This window comes from Neolamprologus brichardi, chromosome 16, assembly GCF_056152115.1.
Source record: "Neolamprologus brichardi isolate AB-2024 chromosome 16, ASM5615211v1, whole genome shotgun sequence".
Classification (NCBI taxonomy): Eukaryota; Metazoa; Chordata; class Actinopteri; order Cichliformes; family Cichlidae; genus Neolamprologus; species Neolamprologus brichardi.
Genome location: NC_142119.1, coordinates 35327581 through 35349920, shown reverse-complemented (window position 1 = coordinate 35349920; position 22340 = coordinate 35327581). Strand labels below are relative to the sequence as shown.

General features: G+C 41.5%; 1 protein-coding gene across 4 annotated transcripts; it reads left to right on the top strand.

The window, feature by feature from the left end:
- The first annotated feature begins 1119 nt into the window (after positions 1-1119).
- Positions 1120-21987, top strand: ttll4 (tubulin tyrosine ligase-like family, member 4). Of its 4 annotated transcripts, none has more exons than XM_087829680.1 (21): positions 1120-1247; positions 2242-3306; positions 5281-5743; positions 7390-7540; positions 7619-7689; positions 7834-7888; positions 11197-11315; positions 14244-14354; positions 14646-14722; positions 14809-15003; positions 16339-16421; positions 16508-16636; positions 16726-16848; positions 17116-17214; positions 18589-18723; positions 18804-18941; positions 19025-19121; positions 19229-19439; positions 21052-21119; positions 21209-21279; positions 21389-21987. In XM_087829680.1, the coding sequence occupies exons 2-21, from the start codon at positions 2776-2778 to the stop codon at positions 21522-21524; spliced, it is 3063 nt and encodes a 1020-aa protein (XP_087685806.1). In that variant the 5' UTR covers positions 1120-1247; positions 2242-2775; the 3' UTR covers positions 21525-21987. The 4 variants fall into 4 exon arrangements, with proteins under 4 accessions (XP_087685806.1, XP_087685807.1, XP_087685809.1 ...); XM_087829681.1 differs by having other exon boundaries at positions 1120-1251; XM_087829683.1 differs by having other exon boundaries at positions 1121-1247; positions 5281-5470.
- Positions 21988-22340: the final 353 nt, after the last annotated feature.

Below are 22340 nucleotides of genomic sequence, written 5' to 3'. Positions count from 1 at the left end.
TAATTATGATTAAGGAACTGACCTCCCAGCCCATTGTTCCTTCAATGGGCTGGTTTCAGTCATTATGCAAATGTCCTGTTTGTAAGATTGAAACCTGCAGTCAGCTGAGACTGAAGACGTCACCTGATGATGACGAAACGTTTCTCCCACAAAACGCTACGTCCAGATGAACAGAATCAGCTTTTGAAGATGTCATTTTAATGCATACAAATTACTGAGTACCATTTTGTCTTTGAATTCAGACACCCCGAGTCCTAATACACACCCAGGCCAGAAGGTTTGTTTTCCCACTGAGATTTGACGTGTTTGTTAACAGTAGTTTTAGCAGCGTCCATTCGGACTGCAGCAGATACTGAAACCTTATAACGGGGAGATATACGTGCTTTAGGAATGCATTCAAAATATTTTTAAAAAGAATAAAGTGATAGTGAAAGTTTGGAGAGTGGGGGAGATAGTACCTTCGTTTGACACTACCTCTCGTTACTTTGCTGTGTTAGTATCATGTTAGAACACAATATATGGTGAATTTATTTATTTATTTGAAAGAAAACACCTAAAAGGAAACTGTGAGAGATTAAAATAAAGTTTAATTTAGGACTTGTTACGCAAAGGATTTCAGTAGATTCATGTAATCTGTTTGGTGTCGAAGCAAATAAACGTTTCTTTCGATCCCGTGTGCCCACGAAGATCTGAACCAGATTTCCTTAGCAACAGTTACTAGGGACTGTAGCGCGGGATCCGCACTATGAAGTGACGTATCTTTACCAAGTGGTGGCAGTAACGCTCGCCAAATACCTCTACGAAGAAGAAGTCCTGCTCTAGGTTTTTTTTTTCAAACCTTTATTTAAACATCAGTACAATACAAAATGGAATTAAATAGTACCACAATAATGGTGTTGTCCTTACAAAAGAATTGTATGCATAGATAAACAAATACAAGAACAGTATTCAGAAACAACAATATAAATATGCTAGGGGGAAAGTAACTGATCAAGCCATGCTCTAGGTTTGTTTGTACGGCCCACACTCAACACCAATTGGTGGCGGTAAGCAAAACATTTCGCTGTTTGCCAACCGCCAATAAATACTGATGAAAAGAAGAAGAAGAAGAAGTCCTGCTTTCTTATTGGTTCAATAGACGATCTTGGGTCACGCTGATGTATCATTTGGATTTTTAAGCTCAGCGGTGCAACATGCATCCTATCGTTCGACTAGGAACACCAGCTTTAGTCATTACATGAGACAAAGTAGGTACGAACACAGAATAACAAGATTCCTATGAGTTCATAAAAGTATTTTATCCTCCGGGCAGTTCTTAGAGCACATGACGACAGTTTAGCAGTTTAATTGAGTCGGTCTGGGTTGCTAAGCTAACACGAAGTGAACATTGTAGCGGTAAACTGAAGGTAGGTTAGTTAAACTGGCTTTATGTATCGCTAGCGCACAGGGTGGGTGCATTGTTTCTATGGAAACTCAGTTTCGCGTCAGCTAACACCATTTTATCACTTAACGTAATCAAACTAGACTTATAAGTAGGCTAATGTGAAGCTAAACTGAAGCGGCATGTCAGCTCACACGTGAATTCTCCACGCTTTCTCTGACAGTCGTCACTATGACAAAAGTCAGCAGCGACAGCCGTGAATATGGGACGTTATAGTTTACTTCAAGCTAGCCAACTCCCCTCGTTCGGTCTTACTGATCTATAGGACATCGCCACAGTGGTCTATATGCCCTTAATATTACCTGAAGCATGTTAGCCTTAGTATACGTTACGTAAAGGCACCCAAAATTAAAAATGCATACGGAATACAACAATCCCCATTATGGCTGGGCTATGTGTTCAACGGCCGTCATCTCAAATATAACATATAATTGGAACACAATCTCACAGAAAATATGGGGGGGGAAACCCAAAACTAAAACAACTGCAGTTAAGTTCACCACCAACACAGATATATTCTTCCAGTCACCCAATGCTATTCTTCAAAGATTAAGCCATAAAGATACAATATTTCGAAGTAGTTTAATGTCAACCTAAAACTTGTTCTGTAATTTAAGCAACTTAAAATGTTCACAACCCAGTTTTTCAGTGACACGAAAATTTGGATTACCTGTGACCTCGTATGTCCCTACTGCAGTAAAATGGCTCGAATATGTTCAAATACTAAGTGATGATCATATGAAAGGATTTTCATAATAATTAATAATAACTGACTGTGTTTTTTTCTCTTGTGCTTACAGTATTAGGGCTGAGAGTGGACAGTTTCATTTCCTGTAAAGTGACTGAGGATGATATGATGGCTGTGGGGGATCCCATTCTCCTGTCAAGTCCTGATACCTCAGTGTGAACAATCTGGTGCAGCCACATTTCTTCCCGCAGCAGCATATGAGAAAATGACAGAAAAACACCTTCCTCCTGATGAACCAGAAACTTAAGATTCAGCTTGAATGACGTATACTTCACACCTGAAAATATCTAAACCTGCAGCACAACCACAAGTCAATGTTTTCCTGCCTACCTCCAGCCCAGATGAGAGGCCCAGACATTTGCCATGGAAGTAGTGGTTACTGTTGGTCTGGCTTTATCAAGAACTGGTTATCTGTTTAGTTGGAGTTGACATTGAAAATCACCAACTTCAGGTCAGCAAGAGGAGGAGGAGCTGTCAGCCATTCATTTATTAGTTTTCTCAACTGTCAAATTGTTTACTGTGATCACCCAAAACTCTGCCACAAAACCAGCCTTTAGAAATAAGGACGACATCGCTGGTTTTTACCATGCCAACCAACCAGTCCTCCCCCTGGGGTGGTGGGAAGCTTGTGGCTTGTTCTAGTGCAGATCATCCCAACACCACAACCCCTGTAAGTGCACAAGCCAAGACAGTTAGAGCCACAAAAGTGCCTTATAGTTATGTCTCCTTTGAGCTATCCAGGAAAAATGACCAAGCCAAGTCACCGGTGGTTGCTGTTTGTGAAAAAGGCGACGGCACCTTCACCGCTGTATCAGATGGAACTCTAACCCCAAACAAACTGCTGGTACCAGGGCTGAAGCAGACTGGCTGCAGCCTTACAGAGGCCAGTAACTCGTCCTCTGTGCCCAAGATGGAAAACCAGGTTGGCCTTAATGTCCAGCTGCCAGATACCATGCCAAAATCTACATCGTCTGAGAGCTCTCAGTCTGCAAACATTTCTGCAGTGGAGAGTCATCAGGCTGCCACAGGCGATGCACTTATGGGACTGGGGACAGTGTCTCATCAAGATCTGTTGATTATAGGGAAGCAGGCTTCCCAGCACACCAAGAAGCTGACGGTGAGTGCTTTTCCAACACTGATGGTCATTTCTAGGAATGTTTTGGGTTGCAACCAACTGCTCAGGCCATTGTTTAAACGAGTGTGTAGTCTACAGCTACCTTTATATTTTAGCATGTCCTCTGACAGAACCTCTGAACAGCTGTGTACCACTGTAAACATGGATATGGTTATCAGCAGAGTTTCCTGTGCAATGGCTGCATGTTTGTGGGTAGGGATGCAACGATACCAATTTTTTCAAACCGATACCATACCGATACTTGGATCTGAGTACTTGCCGGTACTGAGTACAAAAAACGATACTTCTACCACACACACACACACTGCCCGTGGATTTTCTCTTGACATTTTTCATCGCTTTTCCAAAACCTGAGTTAAAGTTAGCTGTTCCACACTGCTGACATTTTGTTTAGCCTAGCTACAGCAGCCTCCAGTTTCTCTTTTTTATCTGGAGCTGCCAGTCTCACTCGCCTAACCCTGTGCCTGTTTAGCGCGGGATGTCCCCCTAGTGGCCAATCTAAAAAACTACAACAGCCACCCTCTGATTAATGAAATAAGTTGGTATCGGTTAACTTTTACGAGTATGAGTACACACACATTTTACAGTATCGGCCCCGATACCCGATACCAGTATCGGTATCGGTGCATCCCTATTTGTGGGTAAAGCTCATTTGGAACACGCTTTGTCCTGTACATTGTATTCTGTGGACAGTTGTGTGTTGTACAAGTTGTATGTTGGGTCTTTTAGTAATTTTGAAGGTATTTAAATATATTTTGTATACAAAAATATCTCGCTCCCATTTTGCAGCTGGAAGTGAAGTCGAGTTATCAGTAGTGAGCAATGACTTGGACACTGTAGATAATAATTAAATGCAGATGTAATAATAATTACAATGATTTAAAAATCATTTTAGCCACAGCTAAGCTCGCTTGACTGGGATTTAATATGTGGCACACTTCAACTAATGTAATTCAAGGAATCAATAATTCCATTATTCGATATGTTCTTGCAATAAAACCAAATTCCTGTTGTGAATAATATGTTCTAGGGGTGGGGGAAAAAATGGATACTGTGTAGCATGGTGATATTTTGTTTGCTAATAATGTATGGATACAGGGACAGCAGAAATCGATATTTTGTTACAAAAAGGTTTTTGTGCTCTGACTTCAGAGCATGTTGATCCTTTTTCTGAGCAAGAATCCTGACATTCCTTCACTGTCCAAATGTGTTTCACTTGTTTTTGGCAGCAATAAACATGACAGTTTACTTATTTTAATTTAAGACATGTTTTATTTTAATTAAGTTTAAAACTTTTTTATTTAATGTAAAATTATATTTTGTTTTAATTTACTTTCAAATTCTTCAGTTGCTGAATGGGCTGCATAGTTTTCATAAACTGCATAGTTCAGAATAGCTATAATTGTACCAGATGGTTGATTCAGTTAAGTTGGACTAGACTGTAATACAAACCGTTCAGTTTGTCAACAATCAAACTGAAATGAGAGAAAGACTGAGTGTGAGACTTTGATATTAGATAAAATGAATATTGATAAAGTTTACCTTTATGTACAGAATCTGAATATCGCAAAAATATTTTTAAAGATTGCAATAATATCGTATCGTGGGATGTATGGTGATTCCCACCTCTAATATGTTCCAGATTTTAGACTTTTAAAGCTGTTATGATGCTTAATGCTCGAACTCACGAAAGCCAACTTTTATTTCTATTTTCCACACAGTGCTTGTTGTAGGTGCAGCCACAACAACCATCATGGTTTGTTTTTCCATAAATATGTTTGACATGTTCAAGTCTAGCGATTTAAACCAATCATTGTGTAGGGCTGTATTAGGGATCAGTAAAAGCAAATAGTTTATTATAGGCAAAACTGTAATTTAGCCATCTTCAGAAATATACCTATAATTTTAGGTTTATGCAAGTCTGTCTGATATTGTTTTGTTTTGTTTTCTCCGTAGTGTGAGGCTGCAGACTGTTTCTCTTTGCCACCAGTGCCTGATATGTGCCTTAGTCTTTGTCAACATCAGGGGCCAGCTGTGGAGAAGGATGCTTCCAGCCTCCACAGCACAAACGCTGAGACGAGAAGCACAGGAGGAGAAGCGAAACCTCCACAGAGGAGTTATTCAATCCCACCAGCAGCAAAATACGGTCAGACACACAACAGCGGCACAACTTTGTTTGACATTTCTTTTGACTGTCAGCTCCTTGTGAAAGGTGTTCCTCTCACAGTTTTGGGAGCAACTACAATCGCCAAGTCCCAAAAAAGAGCATCACTAGATCTAACCAAGCAGATCCCATATAGTCTGCTGGGAAGAACCCAGCCCGCATGCAAACGTATCAGTTCCTTTCCAAACAGTCCCACGCCACCTTTGAAATGTGCCAGTGACTCAGAAAAGCCACCTCCACCAGACGCTGCTGCAGGTAATCAGAACCTTTTGTTTGCTTGTGCTACACCCATACTAATGGAACGCAGGACGTGGAGATGGTCTGGGTATAGATATGAATATGAGATAACAAGCTAATTTAAAGGTGCAGTTGTTTTATTAATAGAACAGCAAAGAATATTGTACTCATAAATTGATTGATGATAAGATCAGCTGCATCTTCCAGCTAATTGACTGATTAATCCATTGAACACTCATATGAGCAGGCGCCGGTTTGTGGGAGATTGAGGATGGTTTGGACCTCAGACTGTGGACATATGGAGTTGGCATTGGTTGCAAAATCTCTGTGCATTGAGATTTTTCCCCAGTGATGACAAGCCTTATTTTTTCCAGCTGTTGTTACCCTGTTGATGCAGCAATCAGCTTAGCGTTCTCCACGTCTTCTCTGCACAATGAACTCTATGATCTAACTGCACTAGACCCAATCTGAACATAATGTTTCTCCGTATGTTAGGATCTCAGTGCACATATTGCAGCACAGCAGTGAAGTGCAGTTAAATCAGCTAGCTATGGTTGTCGAGAAGCCAATTCTGAAGGTTTCCTGGAAAGGACAGTTTTCCATCAAAGGTTGTTGTGAGTTTGTTTGTTAAAATGGTTTTATTCGGGCAGAAAGAGCAAGTAAAATAAACTAAAGGTCTGGAGGCCGGGCAAAAAAGATGGAAGGAGTCTGAGCCGGCCATGCAATGGGCCGTACTTTTCTCCGGTAACAGAAAAGTTAAACTAAGGTTGGAAACCTGCAGTCAGCTGAGACTGAAGAAGTCAGCTGGATGAGTGACGACTCGTTTCTCCCACTGATGCTACGTCCAGATGAACAGAATCAACCTTTGGGAAGCAAAAATGTTGGACTTTTAACTCTGTGTCTGGGATCCTTATACAAGTCAACACAGCAGCATAGGTCGTGTTTACACAGGCTGTCTTTGGTTAATACAAAGGGTTAGGGTCGAAACTGCTAGCATAACGGACAGGTTTTTGACGGAGCGCCCACACAAACGCAAAGCAGGAGATGAAGCATCACTGAATATGTTTCCAAACCAACTTTATTCTGAGCCAAAGACTAGAAAATGTGGTGAAGCAAATCTTAACTGTGGCTTCACCTGCACAAGTGCCGAGGTAGGTCTGCCTGCAGGATTGGGTTTCCCTGCGTCAAGAGCAGCGCTGGGCTCTCCAAATCACGGACAAACAGAATTCCACATTCTTGATTTTTAGTTCACAAACACTTCTTATAAAGACTAACTACTCCTGACATGTTGGAGATGTTGGGGGGGATTTTTCCCCCTAGCAAAACAAGTTTGGGAAACACTGGGTTAATATGTTTCCACCCACTGTTCTTTGTTTAAAATGTTGCAAAAAAAAGTTACAAATTTTTAAAAACACATACTCGGTCAACCGTACCCAGGATCATGAGTCTTTAGATATATTTTCATTCTCAATAATTGAATATCCTTATTAAAACAAAGGAGGCCTTTTTATTTATTTATTCATTTGTTTGTATGTTTTTCTTTTAATTTAATGATTTTTAATGGAATACACATTTCTTGGTTTGGTATGAGCCCCAGTTTTGTATTCACAGCACTGTGTAGTTAGACTGTAGTTCACATGCAGATGTTTCCTCCTGTCCTGCAGGAGCCTTGGTGGGCTCAATGACCAATCAGATTTCAGCCATTCACCTCACAAGACAGGGACAGCCAGCCTCCGCATCAGATTTCTTTCCATCCCTTTCCTCGCCTTCACCGACACAGGAATCCCTGCTTGAGGAGACTCTCCCTCCCCCTGGGTGAGAATCAGCTACGTCACATTTCAGGTTTCCCTCCTTCACATCTTCCCTTTAGTAATTACACTTGGTTTTGCTCAGCCCGGAGCATGCTGCACAGGTGGGTGCAGAAGAAGAGGAGCTAGCTGATGAGCTTGCCTGCAGCGATGACGGTGAGACGTTTAAGTAAACTCTGTCATACTTGTGCTGTCGTTAATCAGCTGGTCAGTTTTCTGTTGATGATATTATATGACATGTTGTGTAATTATGTAATAATATAGTACTGATGAGAACATTGTTATTTGTTGTTGAGTCAGACAGCTCATCCATCGCTGGCTCTTCATCCGGAGGGTGCATCACTCTCCCCTCCTGGTAAGACATGCAGTAACCACACACACACCATCACTGGTTTATTTACTGTGACCTTCATAGGACAAATATTCTTCCAATTCCAAATATGGTTCTTTGTCAGTTGAAAGAGAAGTAAAAGTAAAAAAACAACAAAAAACATGCTGCACAGGCATATTTACTTAAGCGATATTTAAAACCTAACATAAACACATTCTTCAGCAGACAGATCCTTTTTATCAGTGCGCGCTTTAAAATGTGAATCGTGGTACAACACTGTGGACGTAGCAGTTCAGTTGTGTCAAAACGAACACGTGCTTGAGTTTTGGGAAAATATTCTGTGGACTGACAAGTTTGCATTCTTCATTACATCCTTCTCATAAGAACAGCATCATACCAACAGTCAGATATAGTGGTGGTAATGTGAGGGTGTGGGGCTGCTCTGCTGCTTCAGGACCTGGAGGTCCTGCAGTAACTGATGAAACCATGAATTCTGCCCACTTTTGCTAGCTAGCCTTTGTGCTTGATCTCTGCACTTGTTGTTAGTGTATTTATCAGCATTTATCAGTGTCATGATGAGTTGTGTGGCTGTCAGTGGCTGGATCCACGTGCAGCACTCGGAGACAAAACATTAACTTAAACGACAGCTTTATTTGCTGGTGAGTCACCCTTGGCGATACATAAACAACAACTTAAACTAACTAGACTGGAGATGCTGAAGGTAGACGACAATGAATACACACACAACAAACGTGGAGGACGCAACAACTGGCAGGGAAAAAACACAAAGCTTAAATACATACTGAGGTGATTAGGGGATGTGAAACAGGAGGAGAGCACAGCTGGGACTCATCAGACATGACAAGACAAGGGGAGGCAAAACTCAACACACTGACATAGTACACAGACTTTCAAAGTAAAACAGGAAACTGAACAGACGTGGACTAAACTAGGGGATACAGTGACAGAACAAGAGACACACTGACAGAAATTACTGTATACTAACAGAAGAAACACAGAACCACGACCTAAGAAGGAGAACACAAGAAATGCCAAGGACCTAGGGAGTTAGGAATACTAGCGACCGAAATCAAACCCTCATGAAATCAAAGATAACTAATACAAACAGAAAAACACTGAGTCACAGACTCAGGACCGTGACAATCAGAGTAAGCAGGGGTTGTAATCCTCCTCGTGAGCCAGCCGTGACACTGGCATCCAGTGTAGTTACGTAGGAGGATAAAGATCCCAAACACCAGCAAGAAAATAAATAAACACATCACAATAATGGTTTTGCAGTCAAAGCGTGTTCTTAAATCCAATTAGCACTTTTTATTTACTTGTGTTATCTTTGTCTAATATTACAACTTGTTTGATGATCTGAAACATGCACGTGTGACAGGGATGCAAAGAAATAAAGGAAAACCGATTCAATGACATAAATAAAATGTAAGTTTTTCCTGAGAAACTTTAAGTAATAATTTATTTAATACTAGTTTATCAACAATAATTATTTTATCTCCTCATCTGCTGACACAATTTTGTCATTTATAAAATTAAACTGAAGAAGAATCTCAGGTAGAAATGATTTCTCTTCTGCTTAAGCCGTCCTTCACCACCTAGTCTAAAGAAATTGTCCAAACTCCTCTCCTAACTGGAATACCTGAAGTAGAGAAGACGAGAGTAGATTCCAGACGGGTTGTTGCAGAAATCCTGTTAATTCCGAAGTATTTCAACTTTTTCCTGCAGCTGGCTGTTACTGATTTATTAAGACTCGCAGCATTAGTGGCTGTAGCTCCGGCACCTTCTTCCCATGTCATGCCGCTCCGCCACAGCAGTTATTTGGGATACATATGAGACTGTATACCACCAGAATTACAGCAGTCTCAGTACTTCAGTAACCTGTGCTTTTACTCTGACCTTCAGCTATACCATACCAGCTTTATTTATAAAGCACTTTACCCACTTTAATTTTCATCAGAAACTTTTAAAGATTTGAACGCTCCTTTCAGGGCCTGGCGCTTTCTGATTGGTCTCCTAAAATAGTGTCAAATGTCCATCAGAGCTTGTGAACTCTTTCAGTTCAAAGGGGCAGACAGCTGGAGAGTGGTGGAAAGGTCTGCAGCATTGTGCATCATATTGTTATCCTCTGTTATGGCGTGAACAGTAGAACTGCCTACCAAAGACTAGGAACTGATTCTCTGTGAAACCACTCTGGATCAGGACTGCTATTGTCACATTTGTTCCTTTTAACCCGTCCAGCTGATTGGTTTGTGTTGATCTAAATAGACTGGCACTCTAAATAGAATAACAGCCCTCCCCGAAAGCTAAAGCTCCTGTATGTCACAAATCCCGTCAAGCTTACCTGTCATCACTGGAAGAAGATCTCTGCTTCCTATGACTGTCATGTGAGTGTTTTGGCATGTTTGTCTCATCAGGTTGACTGTATATCATTTAACTTGTCATTTTGAAGTAGGGCTGTTCGATATAACGATATAAAAACGTTGATCGTTTCATTTTACGCTATCGTTTGTTTTGTGGTGTCGCAAAATAAACTGTTTACGGCAATATTTTTTCATGTTTTGATCACTGTAGTTATTATTAATTTCTTAAAGTTCTCTCTTTCTCTTATATTTAATATAACCACACTACGGACGGACAAGCGCCTGTTTTTATGGGTTGTCGTTAGAAACAGCGACGGTAACAGCATCGCGTGTCCGCTGGTTTATTTTCCACATAAACCTTTCATAATAAAGTTCAAGATCCTGTTGAGACTTTTCAAAATAAACTGAATCACGTGAAAGAGCAGATTATTTACGGATGAGAAGTAAAAAAGACGCCAGGTGCTAAAAAATAAACCTTAGACTCAAACGTTAGAACAGGCTTTTCCCCGCAGCACGCCGTGTGATAAATACTCACAAAGAAAACGGCGCCGTTACAACTTATGTCTAAAAATGTATCGTTTCATGCATCGGTTAAAACACTCGACTCCAGGTACATGACGCACAGCTGGAAACACTTCACGCAAGTCGAGCTGCCCGAGAGTCACAGAATTTTAATGTTATATTTTTGTGATTTATATCGTTATCGGGACGATAGATGTCTTATATCATGATATGAGATTTTGGTCATATTCACAGCCCTATTTTGAACCGCCTTTGAAATACTGTCCTATGAGATGGTGTATTTGCTTGCTCTCTATGAGCAGAGGAGACTTGACATTACAACTGTGAACCAGATGCCGGCGTCTCGTAGTTAGAAGTTGGCAAACGTAATTCTAACCGTGAGATGTGGGCATAGGGATGATGTTCATGACTTTGTCTTTCTGTCAGCATCGAGGAGCCAATGTCGTTGGAACCAGGAGACAGTCAAGAGGAGCAACCAGCACTAGTTCCCAGTCTGTTTCCCCGTATCCCTCCGACCCTCTATTTCAGCACCGCCAATGAGAAAGGTCAGAGTTGTAACTGTAATATAATAAGTTGATCTTCAGTTATTTATATATCTCTGCAACACCCTGTAACTTCTTGATTTATATCTTTACAACACGTCCACATTATCTCGTTTATGGCTTGTTTCCTTTGGGCTCACCAAACGTTTCCACAGCCTCGGTCACTGCCCGGGGCTAAAGCAGCGTGGAAAATAGCTACATCATCTAGATATGTTTAAGAAGTATTTTTAGACTCCACAGTTACTGCGCTGCAGATATTTACAATGCTCGTTTGTCTAAAAAATGTTTGCTCTTAGCTGGAAGATTGCACTTCTGGTTAATTTACGACTGAATTTGCACTGAATCGGTCTAATTTGTGACTTGTTAGCTAATTAAACAAAACTAGCTTTTTGTTTTTTAAGACCTTTTTGAAGACCTTAATCACATTTGTTTCAATAACCAAATTTTTGCACTTTATGCTGTGTTTAACATGGTATACACACAACATCAGATCAGCCTCTGAAGTCATGTTAGCAGTGAGAGCTTTTCTGTCATGTTAACATCCACACACCTGTACAGAATACACACCTGACCCCTCAGCAGATGCTAACCACATCAGTGGTTTGAGCAGCTGTCACCTGTATGATGCGTTAGTTGTGTTACTAGGTTTGTGTCCATTTGCATAATTATTTTGCAGCACAGAGTGAGGGACACCTACACAGTCGTACTTGCATGCAGTTCTCATAAAAACCAGCAGCACATAGCTTTGCATGGCACTGTGCATAGAGATGCTGATGGGTGAATTCAGGCCTGGAACAGAAAAGGAGCTTAGAAAACAGGATGAGAAGGAAAGAGTGGCTGCACTGTTCAGCGCTTTGTTTGTCATAACGCGTGTTTGAAGGACCAACATCAGCACGAGCAGGAGAAGCCCACAGACATGTTAGTGACTCTGTCGCCTGGTGACCGTAACCTGCTACAACACGTGGAGATCGGTCTGCATAGCTGGCTGTGTGCTGGAGGACCAACCATGCTCATTCATATCTACAGCCATGCAACACCACCAGAAACCAACCAGTGTTGCTAAGAAAGAAACTTTGAAAGATCTGCATTAGTTTCTCTAATACTTGTAGGTTGCTGGTTAGTGTGACCGATACCACAAGTCTTTATGGTGTGGTTGTAACAGAGCACTCCAGACAAGTGCATGATACCAGCAGTAGGGCTGCTACAAACGGTTATTTTGATAGTCGACTAATCAGATCATCATCCATTGGACGTAAAACTACAGCTTCTTGCACCAGCAGCATCTGCTCTTATATAACTATCATTAGCTTACAGCTTTAAGTGTTTAACGTATGTGCTAACTAAAAATAAAGACAAGATGATAGTTTGCAGATTTGCAGATTGTCTTGGTGGAGTTTAATAAACTCGGCCGTCTCACACTTCTGTTTAATCACTTTTCTGCTTGACGTTTATTCAGCTGTGTAAAAACTTTAATCTCAGCCAAACCGATTTACTCAGGAACAAATAAAACACTGGAAAAAGCCAAACAATCAAATGTTTACGTTATCTGAGTGACTTGTATATCATGGTTAACCTGAGTAGCCAAAGACCACGGGGGTTTGAAAAAGATATTCCAGGAGTTCGCTGTTCTCGCCGGCTCTAGTGACCCTTGACCTCCCTGTCGGCTATCGAGCTGGTGGGTAACAGACATCTCTGAAAACGTCGGAGCACTTTTGGAAAAATGTGATTACTTGATGAACCGAGCAGATATTTGAAGTTTACACAGCTACAGTCTCACCTGAAAATATCTTAAACGTTTATTTTGTGACCCAGAAAGATTAATAAGAGCAATGTTAAAACTAAGCAGCTGCTGCCATTGTTGGAAACTTGACAGCCGAATTTGGACAGGCTTCGTCGCGTCACCGTAATCGGCCTTCAAATGCGGCCTCAGGAGGATGCGGCCCCTGATTTGGACAGAAGGCGTTCAACGGCAGCTGGCATCCTCCTTAGATGCAGTGCTGCCACCTTGTGTTTCAGTCCCTTATTACACTCTTAAATCCTACTGCGTCTTTCAGGATCTTACAAAGCTTCAAACGACGCGTCGACTGTTAAATTAGTCGTGACGATCGTGACTAGTCAAGTAATCGTGGCTACTTCAGAGCCTACGTTAATGCTGCTGGGTAAGATAAAACCCATGACAGAGGTTTACTCGTCAATCAAACGTGGTGCATTGTTACAAGAGTAATATTCAGTGATCTGTAGATTTCCGGTCTATCACAGTATGTAGACCATTGTACGTGCCCAGAAAACTCCAGCATACATCTGTAGAGCCCACCCTCAGATAATGAGGATAACCCAGGCAGAGAAAAATCCTCTGGGGGGCGCTCTCACTTAGTTTGAGCTCTCTCTGCAGTAGAGTAGCACTTCCTGTTCCTGTCAGAACAAACAGAGCACACTCTCCTGCCTTTGTGAAAACCCTCTCCTGATCATTTCCTGATAACATTTACAATAATTGATTACACAGCAGTGGGGAGTGGACTTTATCACAGTAGACGTCTTTCTGAAAGCGCTGTGAAGTTTTAGCTCTCTCTCTGTAGAGTAGCACTTCCTGTTTCTGTCAGAACAAACAGAGCACACTCTCCTGCCTCTGTGAAAACCCTCTCCTGATCATTTCCTGATAACATTTACAATAGTTGATTACACAGCAGTGGGGAGTGGACTTTATCACAGTAGACGTCTTTCTGAAAGCGCTGTGAAGTTTAAGAATATAATCCACCCACTGTTATCATCTTCAATGCTCTGTACCAACACAGAGCAGCTGCCTGAACGCTACCCCAACACATGTTGATTATTATGTTAATGTTTTCACTTCTTCACTGTATACAACTCTGGATACTGTATTTTACAGCATGTGTTACCTGTTAAAAGAATGAATCGGTGTGTTCTTTGCAGTGGAACTGCTTCCTGCAGAGCAAAGGCGACTGTTAAAATGGAAGATGAGCACCGTAACTCCTAATATTGTCAAGCAAACCATCGGCAGATCACACTTCAGAGTCACAAAGAGTAAGTTGTTACATGTCGTTACATGTCACACACAGATATTGCTGAAATTGGTTCTTTGAAAAGCTCTGGGATTAGCTGTGACAAGATGATTTGTGTAGAGTTAAAAAGGAGTTTTTCCTCCCCACTGTCGCCCGAGCGCTTGCTCATAGGGGTCATGTGATTGTTGAGGTTAGTGTATATCTGTGGGTGCAACAAAAACATTAGATGGTGAAGAATTTCAGTCTAATATTTAAAGGCTAAGATAAAAAGGTAACTCCTGACCCTGGCTGATAAACACGTGTTTTCACATAGAAAGCCATGACTGGCTGGGCTGCTGGGGACACCACATGAAGTCTCCTGGCTTCAAAGCTCTTGGAGAACACCAGAAGGTCAGCACCTGCACATGGACTACTCTTGATAGCACGCTGAGAAAGTCCAGATTTTGACTGTACTTTTGTGTGTTTGTGTGTCCCAGCTGAACCATTTTCCAGGAACATTTCAGATTGGGAGAAAGGACCGGCTGTGGAGGAACCTATCCAAGATGCAAGTCCGCTTCGGCAAACAAGAGTTCAGTTTTTTCCCCCAGACCTTTGTTCTTCCTCAAGACATCAAGCTGCTCCGCAAAGCCTGGGAGGAAGGGGGCGCCAAACAAAAATGGATCATCAAACCCGTACGTTCAGTTCATAGAGTGTGATTTTATGTACCGAAGATCTGAGCACCCATTGTAATACACAGACAGCACACTATCTGCCAGATTTACTTAGCAGGGATATTAGCATAAAAAACATGCACAGCAGAAGCTTCCAGTTCATTTCATCGACTAAAGGAAACTAGCTGCTCAGACGGAGCGAGTAATCTAATAACAGAAATTTCACTGTCTTTGTGGAAACAACAATTCAGACGAACTTCCCATTACAGCTGAGACGGTTTGTTGTTGTGGAGGTGGAAGCAGCTTTTCTCTGGATAAACAAACCAGTATGCTGGTTTGTTTATCCTTTAAAACCGGTCTGAGCAGCACGCTCTGTTTTGCGTAACTATTTTTAAATCCCGGTAGCTCTGCAACCACGTAAGCTAGCGCAATAATTTTTTTGCATATGAAACTGGAGGAGTTGTACTTACATCTTATGCCATCAGCTTGTCCTCGGTCACAGTTTCCTTCCACATATAGTTTTGCAAAAACTGCATAAAAAGCACTTGCAGCAACAAAAACATAATATTCCAGAAACACGCTTTGCTGATCCGATCAGCTGTTTGTAACACTTCCTACGTCCATCAGCGCGAACTATCGCATGTCCGCCCGAAACCGGAAGTGACGACGTTTTCTCGGAAATGTAGTGTATTTCAAAAATAAAACTATGAAGACACTCAAAATAAATTTCCTGTGGTGGGAAACTATTTTGTGCAACTTTTTTGTATTTACAGTTTTGAGGGATAAGCCTCTTAAATTTCTCTAACTAGAAAAATATGTTAAAAAAACAAAAACGATTTTCAATTTTTTTGTAGTTTATTGCACTTTTTTGCAATTTATGTAATTACTATTCACTTAATGCAGACATATTATTAAAATTTGGGCTATAATGGTTGTATTGATGTATAGCAACTTGAAATGCTCCCAAAAATGGCTCCACAGCATGTAAACATATAATATAAGCTCTGGCGGACTTGGTTCTATGGTAGGTCTTAAAGGGTTAAAGTCACAAACACCTACGGGGCAACAAACATGTGCAACAATACAACTGTGTGACGCACATTAGCTTTATTTCCTTAAGATAATTAAATATGTTATAGATTATAAACTAGAGACAGGTTGAACTATGGAAAAAACAAAGTGTCGTTGTATGTGTGTTGGCACTGTTAACACACAGAGTTTATCAGAGCCTGTAGTCTGAGTAAAACCACTGTGTGGATCCACCTGCACATATTACACGTGATTTATATATGAATCGAGTAAAATATGTTTTATTTATTGTTATTACTTGTTTCCTTTCTTTTTTTTCTTCAATAGCCCGCATCAGCCAGAGGAATAGGCATTCAGGTTATCCACAAGTGGAGTCAGATGCCTCGTAAAAGACCTCTACTTGTGCAGAAGTGAGTAATCCTTTGATAGTTTAGAGCTCAGCAGCCTAAGTAACTCAATGTTGGTGCATTAACATGCTCTAACTGGATGTTTGCAGGTATCTAGATAAGCCCTACCTCATCAGCGGGAACAAGTTTGACTTGCGGCTCTACGTCTACGTGACATCTTACAACCCGCTCAGAGTCTACATGTTCTCAGATGGACTGGTTCGATTTGCTAGCTGCAAGTGAGTTTCCCACCGCGTTGCTCGTGCCACTTAATTTCACACGGGATGCATATGAATAAGATTGAGTTGTCACCCCTCCATGCCTCTAGGTATTCGTCTTCCATGAAGACTCTGAGTAATAAGTTCATGCACCTGACCAACTACAGTGTCAACAAGAAGAACTCTGAGTACCAGACCAACAGTGATTACAAGGCCTGCCAGGGGCACAAATGGTAACTGAAGTGTGAATTGTAGAGAATTTGACCTTTTGACCTTTGGACACAGATGTAGGCAGCTTTTCAACGCTGTGCCAGGCTTTTTTGAAAGAGTTTTCCTTGGAGCCCGTTTCTACTCCTCGTCCGTTCTCTGGCTGTAGCGTCCAGCGGACAGCTTATCAAGGAGCTTTTAGTATAACCTGATAAGGAAATGCAATAGTCCAGCGTAGTGTCTTTGCTGTTTCTGTATGTGTGACTTGGGAGGATATTACTTTGTGTTTTCAGGGCTCTGAAGGCCTTGTGGCAGTACCTCGGGTCAAAGGGAGTCAATACCACCCCGATATGGGAGAAGATTAAAGACATCGTGATCAAAACTATCATAGCGTAAGTTTGCCTGCTCAGTGGCTGGCTGCAGAGATCAGTTTGTTTTTATTATCTTTTAGCTAAAACCATCTGCATCCATAACCTGTGATATTTCTTTAGATGTGTATTTCAGTGCAGAAATTGTGATTTCTTTCCACTGAGGAACATGTCCTTACAAACAGGGTTTTAATAGTTTTGCAATTTTCATTAGTTTTTTTTTTTATTTAGTTTTGACTTCAGATTTTCAATTTTATATCAGTTTTAATTAGTTTCAGTTATAGTTTTAGTTGTGTTTGCAATAATTAAGTGTAACAAAATCCCAGTTTCATCATATCAGTCATTCTGCTCATCCTTGGGTATGTTGCTATTCCAGCTACCATACTGCACCCTGGACAGGTCGCCTGTCTGTCGCAGGGCTAACACGCAGAGACAGACAACTCACATTCCCACCTATGGGTTCTTTAAATAAATAAATAAAGGCAGATGAACAACCATTGATACCAGGCAACTATAAAATGTATATCTTGGCCCCAATGAGACTATTAACTCTCGCAGCACCGGGTGTTCGTAATTTTGGTTCAAGTGAATTGATAAACTTTTTGAAGGTAATTGACTCACACAGTTGTGTAGATATCCCCGTCCTGTTGTCTCGGGATGCATCACGCTGCCTTGCCTGGGGTTAGCTTCTGTTTTCTGGGGATGAGGGTTGAGTGTGCTCCCTTACCTTCTCAAGCTAAGCTAGGTTAGCCTTCTTGTGTGAGCTTTTCAAGTGCACTTTAAGGTTTGTGGGATTTTTTCCCTTTAGAAATGTCCCTCATAATTTGTCTGTTTCCACTACAAGACACTTGCTTTATCCAAAACACAGTCATATTCAAAGTAATCCCAAATTGGACTCTGGCTCCCGACTTTTCCTGACATGATTCTGCGCGTGGACGGAGCAGCGACACAGACGACTCGACTAACGTGCTGCCACCTGCTGGCATAATGAGACACAGCAAGAAAAAAACCTGGAAACTAAACTTCATTTTCACCCTTGACTCTTGTATGACACGCACTCATCAATGAAAACTAAACACATTTTTGCTATAAATTCAGTTCATTTTAGTTAGTTTTGTGAACACTCATTATAGTTTTAGTTAGTTTTCCTTTTTTTGTTTTTATTTTTATTTCCGTTAACGAAAATGTTTTTTCACTTCTAGTTTTCGTTATTTCGTTAGTTTTCGTTAGTTTTCGTTAACGATAATAACCTTGCTTACAAATGCTCTAAAAGGTGCTAACCTCACAAACGTGCTGCACCTTTAAAGACCCCTGTATGTATTTCTGAAGATAAAACGGTGCATTAGGATAATGATTAAGATGCTGAAATCAGCTTCCTCCCTCCCGTGTCGTGGCCAGGTCAGAGCCGTATGTTAACAGCCTGATGAAGCTGCACGTTCGGACACCTTACAGCTGCCACGAGCTGTTTGGCTTCGACATCCTGCTGGATGAGAACCTCAAACCCTGGATTCTAGAAGTGAACATATCGCCTAGGTAACAAATGCCCACATTAAAATAACACATTTCTTTAAAAGAAAAAGTTACCTTTAACTACATCTGTAACTCTGATCCAGCCTTCACTCCAACACGGGGCTAGATGTTTCCATAAAGGGTCAGATGATCAAAGATCTCCTGAACTTGGCTGGCTTTCGTGTTCCTTCAAGAGAAGATGTGGTTACCCCCTGCAGCAGCGCGTCCAGCTCCAGCAGCAGGTAAAAATAAGACGCTACCCCTCTGGGTTTTTAGCTGCAGCCTCAGAAATGAGCTCGTCATGAACGTGTGCACTTGTTTGTAGTTTGTGTGCAGGGAATGGAGAGAGGCCCAAAGTGGATGTGTCTGCTGATGAGAAGGTCAAACGAGCCTTTTATCTGAAGCACGGTGACGCTAACCGGGTACGTACACACACACACACACACACACACACACACACAGTGACTTTAATAGTTTAACAGGAAGCGTAAGTGCATGCAGCTACCTTGTGCCTTTCATTGTCTCTCAGGACTTGATGCACACAGTGTTGGATGTTTTGACTCCAGAGGAAATCCGGGTTCTGGCAGAGAGCGAAGATGAGCTGAACCGTCGAGGAGAGTTCGAGCGCGTTTTCCCATCGCCGTCATCATCTCGCTACCTTCGCTTCTTCGAGTGTCCAAGATACCTCAACATCTTACTGGATGAGTGGGAGCAGAAGTACTGGAGCAACAGGGCGAAATGTATGTGCACTGCTGTTTTGAAATGAGATAACGGTCACCTGACTGAGATTAGCTATTCTGCAGGTTTTGCAGTTCTTGATAACTGTAACTTTGTCAAAACAGATTGTGTAGTTTTCTCTGATGCCGTCCCCCATTTGGAACAGGGTTGATATGTTTAGCTGCATGTTCTCCTTGAGAGAACGTGCTGTCTGTCTGAGTGATGTCCAAAAATGATGCAGGCATTATAGATATTTGGGAGAAAACACCCCCTTAGAGCCTGTGTCTACTTCCAGACCACCGAAGAAACAACCATAAATCAGTAACTATTTCAGCATAAAACAGAACAATCTTGTATCCACATCTGCACCAAAGAGTAAATCAGTGAAATGTGGACTGTTAACCCTTTAAAGCCGGTCAGAGCAGCACGCTCTGTTTTGCGTAACTACTTTTAAATCCTTGTAGCTCTGCAACCACGTAAGCTAGCGCAATAATTTTTTTGCATATGAAACCGGAGGAGTTGTACTTACATCTTATGCCATCAGCTTGTCCTCGGTCACAGTTTCCTTCCACATATAGCTTTGCAAAAACTGCATAAAAAGCACTTGCAGCAACAAAAACATAATATTCCAGAAACACGCTTTGCTGATCCAATCAGCTGTTTGTAACACTTCCTACGTCCATCAGCACGAACTATCGCATGTCCGCCATGACCTGCCCGAAACCGGAAGTGACGTCATTTTCGCAGAAATGTAGTTTTTTACCATCAGGCCTCATGAGCCATTACTGGTGTTTTTAAAAGTTATGTTTGACTTTATGACTTTCTGTGTGGTTTCTGGGATGCTTAGGACTCATATTGCACTGCTGGAAATAGTTTATTTTGATGCATATGCTGCTTTTTTGCAAATTTGCATCATAATATTTATTTTCGTTTTTCCTGCAGTGTATAAAAATTGGTGTATTTCAAAAATAAAACTATGAAGAAACTCAAAATAAATTTCCTGTGGTGGGAAACTATTTTGTGCAACTTTTTTTGTAGTTTATTGCACTTTTTTGCAATTTATGTAATTACTATGCACTTAATGCAGACATATTATTAAAATCTAGGCTGTAATGGTTGTATCGATGTATAGCAACTTGAAATGCTCCCAAAAATGGCTCCACAATATGTAAAAATATAATATAAGCTCTGGCGGACTTGGTTCTATGGTAGGTCTTAAAGGGTTAAACATCAGGTCACGAGCTAATAATTGATGAACAGAAACCTGGTAATAGCAGGATGATTATGTTGGTTTACATGAATATATCCCACAGTATTTGTCTTTCTAAAGCGCTGTAACTAAGTTTAAGGATATAATTCACTCACTGTTATCCTCTTGAATGCCCTGCACCATCACAGCACAGAAACAGCTTTAGTGAAGGTTACAGATGATCTTCTTATGGCCTCTGACTGTGGACTCATCTCTGTGCTTGTCCTGCTAGACCTAAACACGCAAATCAGTCCGTGCATGATTGCATTGCTCCGCCCATCAATCTTCACTGTTATGTATTCAGCTGGGTTGCTGTGACTTTGGCGTGTCACCACAGAGGGAAAACAGTGAAACTGCCGCTCAGGTTTGCTTTGTCTTATGTGCAGGTATCAGCCTACTGAGACCTCTCTGCCAGCAAGGAGTCCATCTGGGAACCAGTGACCCTGCTCACATGGTGAGAAACTGCAGAACAATGAAAGGAAAACATAAAACTAGAAGAGAAAGTGGCTCCTTTAAAATGCTGAAATCAGTCTGTCTTTGTAGTGGTGTAAGTACAGCTACAGCTCCAGGTTTGAACACAACAGACAGGACGTGGTTAGCCCTTCCAGAGCCAGGTATAGGGTTTGTTCCAGTAATACACCTATCATATGAAAGTTAGAGCAATAAAGGATGTGGATTATTGCACACCGATCTCTAAGTGAGCTCTCCTGTGTTGTCCTACAGGGTGGTGGTCAGCCATCAGCTCTGGTCTCGACGCAGCAGCAGCATTGACGAGGACCACCAGCAGTGCCTCAGCCAGGCCTCACCCACAGCCTGCTGTCCCAGCAGTTGGCCTAACTCTGATGATCTGGTTTCCTAACCCAGAATACACTGAAAGCTCAGGGTCTGTTTCTTCCCATCCTCTAAGCAGTGCTGTCGTTTAGCCCTCACCGATCACCAGAAACAGCAAACAAACTGTTGGAGGGAGTGGATCTTTAGGGTTTAACCCCCTATTTTGTCTCGTTTTAAACTAAAGATTAATAATATATCGTTTGTTAAGCGTCTCGAAGGTGAGGTGATGAGTAATGGCACAGCACTGTAATTCTTGTCTTTAAAATGACTGTTGGTTTTTACAAAGACATCGTGAGCCTCGAACATCTGTGTGGGACTGGGAGCTGTTTGTGTGTCACTGCTGACTTTGGGGGTTTCTCTGGGTGAAGGTGTTACTGGGTGTTTGACAGACTCTTGTTCTGATGATAGTGACTTACAGGGTCTTGCTTGATGATCAAATATTTACTAAATGGTCTATGATGTGCAAATTGATGGTATTAAAATTTGAGCAGTTTGACTTGAACTTGCAAAACGACTGTCCTTTACACACAGTATTTCATGCAGGCTGCCAAGTGCAAGTAAAGCACCAGAATCTAGGTAACAGGTAGGGATGGGTATCGTTTAGGTTTTATCCGATACCGGTGCCAAATCAGTACTTATGAAACGGTGCCGGTGCTTAAACGGTGCTCAAACCGGTGCTTAAAGAATAAAGAACACAAACTTTGTCCAAAAACCTCTCATGTTTTTATTTTTAGCAGTCTCTTTTTTTTCTGCAAAATGATAACGTCCACCCCCACGCACGGGGCGATCGCGCTAACTCGCTAATGGAGATTCACCACACCCGCAGTAGATGTGCTCGGTGTGA